The 9,764-nt window shown below is 34.7% G+C and overlaps 1 protein-coding gene across 1 annotated transcript; it reads right to left on the bottom strand.

The window, feature by feature from the left end:
* Positions 1–3,582: 3,582 nt before the first annotated feature.
* LOC128236590 (deformed epidermal autoregulatory factor 1 homolog) lies at positions 3,583–9,759 on the bottom strand. The gene is made up of 7 exons (XM_052951560.1): positions 9,159–9,759; positions 8,720–8,925; positions 8,057–8,162; positions 7,611–7,721; positions 6,343–6,455; positions 5,838–5,957; positions 3,583–5,144 (listed from the first exon to the last, which is right to left on the bottom strand). The coding sequence occupies exons 1-7, from the start codon at positions 9,571–9,573 to the stop codon at positions 4,899–4,901; spliced, it is 1,317 nt and encodes a 438-aa protein (XP_052807520.1). The 5' UTR covers positions 9,574–9,759; the 3' UTR covers positions 3,583–4,898.
* Between the last annotated feature and the right edge of the window lie 5 nt (positions 9,760–9,764).

Raw genomic sequence — 9,764 nt, 5'->3', positions numbered from 1 at the left:
AAACACTGTCTATAAGTTTCATCCTAATTAGTTTATAAATGCTGATTATTGTCTGCATTATGCATAAACGAAATATCATTTAACATAAAAAATGACATTACTCTGGAGGTACTGGTGTGATTTACCCGACAATCAAATTTGACTGGTCCACAAAGACTATCACCAAATTTCATCATGATTGGATAATAAATAATTAGAATATTATAGTCTGCACAAGTCATGTCCAGGGGCTCTCACCAATCATATTGTCAATCCTGCAAAATACTGATGGCTGTTTGAGAATGAGATATCCATGTCCAAAGCAGAGCTTGGAGGCTAAGACCCCATTTAAAAATTGTTTCCAGAGTCATTCATTTTCCTGATTTCAAGGTACTTTCTACTGTTTTTGATGCAAATATCCTAGCAAAAAGCAATCATTATTATTACTTATTGCACAAATGTCTGAAATTATAAGCTCTCTATCCTAATTTCAGGACTAATTGTGAACTTAAGAACTCCTGAAGACATAAATTACTATAGTTGTCACAATGGTGGTTCTGTGTGTGTCATTGTGTTGCAAATCTGTCCGTCTGGACTCAACCTTGTCCAGGCTGTTTCATGACCATGCATTATAATATTTAAAAAAAAAACTTGCCATGAAATTTCATCATGTTGAGGCGTCATGTCATGCACAAGACCCAGGTCAGTACCTCTGAGATCAAGGTCACATTTAAAGGTCAAAAGTTGAAAGAGTACTGTTGATAAATTGAGTACCGTTATATTATAAATGTAGAGGTGCACCTCTATTTTATATTTAACACCTAGTAGAACCTTACCCAAATGCTTTGTCATAATTAATATAATAATTATCTGTTTATTGTTCACCTCCATGCTATTTGTGCTGAAAATGCATGGAAGAGCATTGTGTCTGTGTCAAAGGCCTTTTCGATGAGTTGGACAGCGTCTAGTTTTAATTAAATAGCGGCTTAACTCTGGAGTTTAAAATGCAATTCACCCTAAGGTCAAACTTTACAGAAGCATGAAGCCCAAACAGTTTCAAAAAGTTTCATTAAGATTTGTAAAGAAATATAGTTATGCACAAGACATTAAACCAGCTATTCTTCTGATTAACCCTATAATCAAACTTGACATAAGACATAATACCCACAAACACTGTTACCAAGTTTCAAAATGGTTGGATAATAAATAGTTATTGTCTAAACAAGACTTCCAACTTCTATATTGTTAATGTAATTCGAAAATCTATAGTAATAGGGATGCGATTGATCTCACAATCAAAACACGATACCCACCAAAACTGACGCCAAGTTCATGCTTGGTTAATAAATACTTAATGTTATTGTCTGCACAAGGTTTTATTCATGGCGCCATCATTACTTGAAGGACAGGTAATCCCTGGTTCCTTTTGAGGGAACACAAACGTTATTTTCAATTTTCACCCCCCCCCCCCCCCCCAACAACAGCCAAATGTTCTATTTCTTTCAAAATTCATTTAAGAAGAAGGATTGAAAGTTGTTTGTTCAGTTGTTATTCAATCATGAATGCCTATACACTGGGACTTGATTTACACAGAATGATGTTTCCATGAAAGGAAGTAAATGCAAAAAAAAGTGAAAAATATGATGGGCACATCCAGGGATGTATTTGTCTGCAGAAATAGCTGATTTCTGTGGATCTAATGTGTAAAGGGAACAAAGGAAAGGTGAATTTGTTCAAAGTTATGACAATTCAAGGGCCATAAGCAGAGGCGTCCCTGGGCTATTTTGAGGTATATATGCATATATGGGGGAGGTTGGAGGAGTGGGTTTCCCCTTTCTGCCAGTGGGGGTACGGGAAAAAAATTGTAATTAGGGGTGCTCGAAGAGCCACTTTGAGTGATCTTTATAATGAAAACAAGACAGTAAAGAAATTACAGTTAAAACATTAATTATCTTTTCGTGAAAAAAGAAAATACATGATAGCATGGTGAAAAAAATCCTTGTCATTTTCTCTTTCCACTTTAAAAACCAATGCCTGCGACTCTTTCTATTTGCAATGTATGAACAACTTCTTCGACATTGATCTCTTTCTCCTGGTATATATTTATTAACCCGAGACCACTAAGACAGTCAGTTCCCATGGTGCTCCTCAGATATCATGTTTTTACACGACGCATGGTAGAGAATGACCTCTCCACAGTTACTCAAATATTTTAATTGCATCTGCATGCACATTACTTCAATATAGAGATTACCTTTCAAACAATTTTAAAATTGTGTATCTATTGTATGTGTGGTGTATTCAGGTTTGGGCAGCTTTATTACTGGGCGAAATCAAATACAAACCTAGTTGGAAACTTTGTTCTTGAGCATCCCATCGCTCTTCTAACAAAGATAGCTTTTCTTGGCAGAGGAGCAGACGATTCACGAAAAACATCAGGATAGGGTGGAGACGACATTTAACATTAAAAATTACCGCTCTAACAACTTGTTTACAAACATCATTCAGATATCGTAAAGATACAGCAGTATGTGCCAAGGGGGACATTAGTGCGTTAACTTTTCATATACCGTACTTTAGGTAAAGAAAACCGAAATTGACAATTAAATATTAAAAGGTAAATAACTTTTTATCACGTATACCTTAAAATTATTAATGTGTTCGTCAGTTGTGTATAGTCTACCCCTCATCCGGGTAAGGGTTTGATTTTTAATCCATTTTCCCCCTTAAAACCATTTTTATAGGCATGTGGGCAGGTACGCCGCTGATAACTCGTGTGACAAGCAGCTTTTTTTTAACTAAACAGACGTCGAAAATGTCTTAGTGTATCAAAGTTTCAACGTTTAGTATTACAGGTGTCAGACTCTCGCCCATGAGGTTGTGGATTTGTCTTGACCAGGGGTACCTTTTCATGGCCTCTCAAAATGTACACCAGTGCTTGTTTCTTCCCAGGAAAACGAACTCATGTGTGGTTAAATCAGCTGTCAGCTCTCATCACAATCAAGCAAAAAAATAAAATAATGTAAACTAAAGCAGATGGCTTCAACCCGGTATGTGTTTTCAGAGAAATTATCCATGTCCTTTATGAAAGGCGTCCATAATAACCAAGTTTGGCATCTGCAGTGGGACTTCACAGATAAGAAATTAACACCATAATCACATGGCAAACATATTGTTCAACTTAGCGGTCTATCCTTACAAGGAAGTTTTTAGAGTCACGTACTGAAATATTCAATTGCCTGTGTAATATGAACAAACTGCTTAACAATGGTAAATCATCATTTAGAGTTCAAATAAGGAAGTTTTCTGGTTTATGAATATTTAATTCTGGTTTATGAATATTTAAATATGACTGAAAATCCTTTTTGCCGAAAAATTAATGGGAGTTTTAGGTTTAAATTTACAAATTTATGTTCAAACACATATCGGTCTGTTTGTTCATAAACACAGATAAGATACATGTAGTTCACTTAGAACAGATCTTCCAAGAAAATCCATAAAGAATAATTTCAATGCCCACTATGCGACATCAACTTTTTCTTTTTCTTTCTCAAGATTTCTACTGGGTAATTGTAGTTGGTGAATAATTTTATAACATTACTATATTAAGTATTATTTTTTTATTACATTTATGATTTAACCATACACAAAATTTTGTAAAGAGTTTTTCAACGAATGTTGTGAATGAATGATCCCTATAATGAAATCAGTATGTACAGAAATGAGTAAAACAATGCAAAATATACAAATAATGAAACATTTACAATGAATGACATGCTCCAGATGCTTAGTAAGAGTAAGTGCTCTTCTTGATCTTCAAAACAATTAAGCCAACCAATCATTTAGAAGACCAGAAATAAATGCTTTCTCAGTCTTCAGCGCAAAATGCATATCCAATACCTCTAAGCTAGGCAATGCACATGTGCAAGCTTCAAAATAACACACTTAATAAAACTAGTTGAAGATTAAATGGATATATGTTGGATTTTCTGTTAATAAATGGAAATTTGGCGTTGTATTCTGCTTAATGTATTTTCGGTTGTCAGAGCTCTTCATACTGAATGTGAATGTGTCCCGCAATCCCAATGGTGGAGGCATGCGTCTGAACAATAATTAAGTATAAAACTATGATCAATTATGCATGAGTGATCAATTAAATAAATGAGAATAAGAGTATCAATAAAAATTAAGCACTGATTAAATGAATAACAGTCAAAATGATTTCAATAATCTCCTAGCTCGACATATATTCACTAAAAACACAACTTTTTTCAAATAATTTTAAACACAATTGAAAGATAAAACAGTATTTAAAATGGTAAAACAAATAAACATTATACAAATAATATGCCCTTTTGACGGATTGCAATATAGCTTTGAACTACTGATGCCTTGGCCACCATGTACTTTGACTTTTGCGCAAATTAATTTTGTTCTTTTTACTTAAATAGAACTAAAATAGCACAAGCAATTCAGTATACCTATTTACAGTATGGATATAAATGCCACAATTAAATACATACAATGAAATGTACTTTACATTCAAGTAGTGTGTAAATCCCATACAAAAAATGAATATATCCCTTTTTCATACATTATTTCTATGAATTTATGAACCTACCAATGATAAACATGTTCACAGAACAAAGATAGATATCGGAGTATGTTAATTAACATCTTGTCCACTAGAATAGGAAATGGTTTTAATACATGTTACACAAATAAAAACTATCAAAATACATTTAAAACTTAAAATACTCAATCTGAACCTGTGTGATAGCTGCTCTTTCCAAATCAAATTACTCCTGTTTTCTTGTTTCTCCAGATCATGGAATCATAAGCAATTGATATAATCTCGCCAACACTGTTAAACTCTCAATCCAGCCCCTGTTCATTCAGGTGCCTAAAAAGCCTCTTAGTCATTGTTTCACCTCCCCTTCTGCCTCTGTGGCCACCATGATGTTGGGCAGCTGGCCCTGGATGTTCTGTGGGGTCTGGCCCGTCCAGCCCTCGTACGTGACCACAGTTATCCCCCCTTCCTTGTCAGCCATCTCATTCCTGGTACGGGCAATGGCATTCTGTATTGCCATCTCTTGCTTGGACCGCTCCTCCATTATTGTCCTCTGTAGCTGCATCTGGGCCTCCTGCTTCGCTTGGTTGATCATCTGAATAGAATTGTGAATGTCAATAACACTCTGGAATGCAGGGCTGTCTTTCTAATTATTTTGGGGTGAATTTCCACTGTAAATAGTACAACCCCCCGGTTGGCTTGTTCATGAAGAAAAACAACTGATTAAAATCGAACAAAAAATAGCCAAAATATATGTCTTTTTCACCCATAATATACTTTGTCAAGAATCCAGGTATAACTAATGTTAATGCAATTGTCCATCATATTACGACACAACAAATAATTTTCTTCGAAACAGCCCTTGTATAATGTTTCGCGAAATACAAAATATGTTCCCATGAATGTTCATAAATTGTCTATAAGTGGCAGATTTTCTTGTCAAATATCATTAAGCATATGGTTTCAGGAGAACCATGCCACTTCAAACTCCACCTTAATGTATTAAAAGATAACATATCTTGATTGCCTGTACACTGGGACTTGGTTACACACTCGTTTTTACAATAAAGTACATCAAGGATGAATGCAAAACTGTATTGGTAACCTCCAAGTATAATGCTTGATATCACAGCCAGTTTCCAATACAGACAGGTGTTCATAATTCATGCTCTATTGCCAAGAAAGCTATAAGCAGATGTGAAGGAAGTTTCCAATACACATAGGTATCAATTATATGAGGCCTAGAGAAGAAGTCACCCTACATGAATCTTGTACACTATTTCAGTACCTTTTCCATCTGTTGTCTGACCTGGTTCACTGCAGCCTCCTTGTATGCCAGAGACTGCTGCTTCACCTGCTCCACCATCATCTTGAACTGGTTGGCCTGCTGAATCAGGCTGTTTGCCATCTACCAAGATAAAATGATACATTCAAGCCACTATGAGAAACGAATATAGGTAAACATTTCTTCAAACATTACCTACTGAGGATGGAACCTTTAGTGTGTCTATTCGGATTCCCTCCAGATTTAAGAAGGATTATAACTCATCCAAAATAAACATATTTTAAAAAAATATTTCATCTTTAATACCATTACTATAAATAACAAGACCCACCACTTTTGAATGTGAAACTCATAGTTAATAACAAAATGATCTCATGACAAAACATTTAATAGGTTATAATAAAATGTCCTAAGGATAAAACTTTAAAGTCATTTTTTTGTGCTGCCCCCTGTTACCAAACAAATACATGGTAATATACATCGACAACGCTACAGAATATAAGCAGACCTCTTCAAGCTGCCACCACTGTTTGTGTTCAGGCATCTCCATGTTGAAGGTGATGCTCTTTCCACCTGGGCTCATTTGACCGCTCACTGGAACTGGTGCTACCATCACCGTCTCTGAAACATACCAAGAATGTTACCAAACTGAAGTAAGATGGTGCTTTTTTCTGACCAGTAAAGGGACCTAGACAGATTTTATGTTGCCAATTTTTCTTTAAAACTTGGTTGATATTGAGCTATTTTACTGCCATTTATGATCAGTTACCAACAGCAACTGACAGATACTTACATGAACAGACTTTTGTAAATCTAAGCATTGAGATAATTCAATTTTCAATAGCACTACTAATGGTTATCAGCAAAATAGAGCATTTTCTCTCACATTTATAAATAATGATTAACAATAGAGCTCTCATTTGTATTTTGTTCACACCTCATGCACAATTATAATATATGAACAGGTCCCTCAATGCATTTTCAATCTTGTATGATCCAGTTTACTATTAAATTCTAGATATTATATTAGAACTTGTTAAGGGATAAAATATGTAGTAAATGTAAGCTGAAAATTGGAAAATGTTGTACTCTAAAGAGCTAATTACTTGTTGACCTTATATGTACCTTCTACGTATTTCCAGTTTTGGTTGATTTGATTTTCCCATTTGCGCACAAAAAACATGATTGATACTTTTTGTTAGTATAAATGAAACTGTTATGAATTTTATCAAATTTGACATTTTGTACACAGTCACTTGTGTGCATCACAGTTTAATGAAATCATGTCAATATTAAAATACAGTTGACTTCCAATAGGTAAAAGAAAAAAATCTTTAGGATCAATATTTAAAAAAATAACAATAGTACCTTAAATGACTAGTTATAAGATGCACGTCTAAAAGTATACCTGCGTCTTACAAACAACATTTTTCATTACATTTTTTTCTGAATTTGATTTCTGACCGAATTTGGCTTTTCAGAGAAATAAATGAGAAAAAAATGGTTTGTTTAAGTTTTTAAAAAAGGGATATAACTCACATCAACTCGATTGAGTTAAACCGGGTTAAAACGGAAGTTGAAGATTGGGATATTGTGTATCATAAAACGTTTATTATTTTAAATTTTCATTATTGTACAATTGACAATTAAAATTATTCAATATTATTTCGTATACAACAATTATTTAAACGGTACATCATAATATCATGAATTGGCAAGTTATTGTGCGTCAAGTCCCATACGGTATGCAAGAATGATATCATGTAATTTCAATACCTCCTGAAAGTGGGTCAGATGTGAGAATGTGGACTGTTTCCCCATTTAGGTTGGCGCTGGCCAGTCTCACTGGATGGGGAAAACTGGCAGATGCTTGAGCCATACTTGTCTCTGGAAAAACAATTGTAAGAATGAAGTTTTATTTTGGTGAAAGAAGCTCTTAGTTGACTAACAACAGACAGAAGGGAGATTATGAAGAGATATATAGTGGAAATTTGACATACACTTTCATAAGAAGAATTAATTTCAAGTACAGTAATAGTTTATGCTGTCTAGAATTCCTTTTCCTTGAGTAATTGAATATTCAAATGTTCCTGAAAGGTGTCAATTAAATGTTAATTTTTCTGCGAACATTTAATTAATATTATCATTATTTGTAATTTTGTTTGCAAGATTACCGGTACTAATGATTTAACTTTTCCTCTAAAAAAAACCTAATACTTTACCAATATGAGATTTCTTCATCTTCTTGCCTGTTGGTGTGGACGGGGTGCCTGGGTCACTGTCTCTCTTCTTTCGCTTGTATGGCACAAATAACCTTACCGGACCAGTCTGGAAGTATACATAATATTAAGATTGGACATCTTGCTTGACTTCTGATATATCCCATGTCCTGATTTGCATTCAAAATCATATTCATAAACAAATCAACATGTAAAAATTAACATTTATTCCAAAGAAAATTTGGAAAATGTAAGCAACAGACATAAAACGATGCTACAATTTTTGTTGGATAATCAGACAAATTTCATTGATGATCAGATCAAAATTAACTATCACAGTCGATTCAATTTGAAAATTGGCGTGATGTTTTGATTGACAGAAGTGTAAATTACGAAAATCCGAATAGCTTTTTTAGTATGGTACATTTATAGCACCAGCATTGATATATCATGTTATCCAACAACCATTGATGTTATACTCGGGGATTTTATGTCTTTCAAGTAATTATTATAATTTGATGAAAATTGATTATGGATCAATTGTGCTCATGGAAGATTATTCAATCACCGTGCAATCACCCATAATTTTATAACCCATATTAGTTTTAACTTACCACATTGTCATCGTCACAGCAAATTTTATAACCCATATTAGTTTTAACTTACCACATTGTCATCGTCACAGCAAGCAGCACATGTACATGACGTGGCATGGGCTTGCAGTATTCCATCCTCCAACAGACACTGGAGCGTTCGTCCACCATAACGGATGCTTCTTTTCCAGTCTTTACTGCTCGCTCTTCCTGCGTAATGCTCAAACTCATTCGGTGTAAACCACTCATCACCAGTGCGAATACATTTCCCTCTTCCACCTGAAATACAGAACCATTATAATTGGAGATTAATTATCTATTAACTAATTGACATGTAATTTAACAAAATGGTTATAAGCCATGAATAGAACATCTAATAAAGGAATAAAAACGCTAACAGAGTTGACATATATATGAGCTTGAAATTTTTATACGAAGTGGAAGCATCACAGGTTTGAAAGTTTGCATCTGAGCATTACTTCTAAAAGTTTCCCAAGAAATAATTGTCATACCAGATCCAAATTTAGATTTAAACAGATCTCCGTTTGTAGTTTTACACCGAACAGGTAAAATGTCCTGATCGACTGTCTCATCCCATTGGTATTTCAAGCCTCTTTCCTTGCTGAGGGGCGTGGCAGGGGTAGGTGGGGGTAAGGGTGTTGTGGGTGATTTTAACCCCGAATGAGGATCCAACTGTTCGTGAATGACAATGTGTGCACCCTTGATTCCATTGAACTCTGCATGTAAGAGATCGTGTTCATTTGTTGAAGTCACATAAACAGTTTCATTTTCGCTAACAATTGGGATAGAATTTGGAATCGTCTGAGCTGTCAAACTCTGTTCAGCCTGATCTTCCGAAGCTGGCTGTTCTTCGAAAGCTGAATCGTCACCATTCGGAAGTTCTTCGGCAATGTCGACTTCCGACATCTTGAATGTTAAATCTTGATTTTGCGGAAGATGAACGCTATAGTTGATGATAAATATGTAAAGATGATATCATTTAATGTTGATTAATGGCATAATTACAATGATATAATTAAAAATATGGCTATAAAGCTGTGTTTTTTCGTTTTCCGAAAGACTATCGGCAATTTCCGGTGTCTCCCGCCTCAATTAGA

This window comes from Mya arenaria, chromosome 6, assembly GCF_026914265.1.
Source record: "Mya arenaria isolate MELC-2E11 chromosome 6, ASM2691426v1".
NCBI classification, from domain to species: Eukaryota; Metazoa; Mollusca; class Bivalvia; order Myida; family Myidae; genus Mya; species Mya arenaria.
The sequence above is the reverse complement of the archived record's forward strand: the minus strand, read 5'-3'. Positions and strand labels throughout refer to the sequence as shown.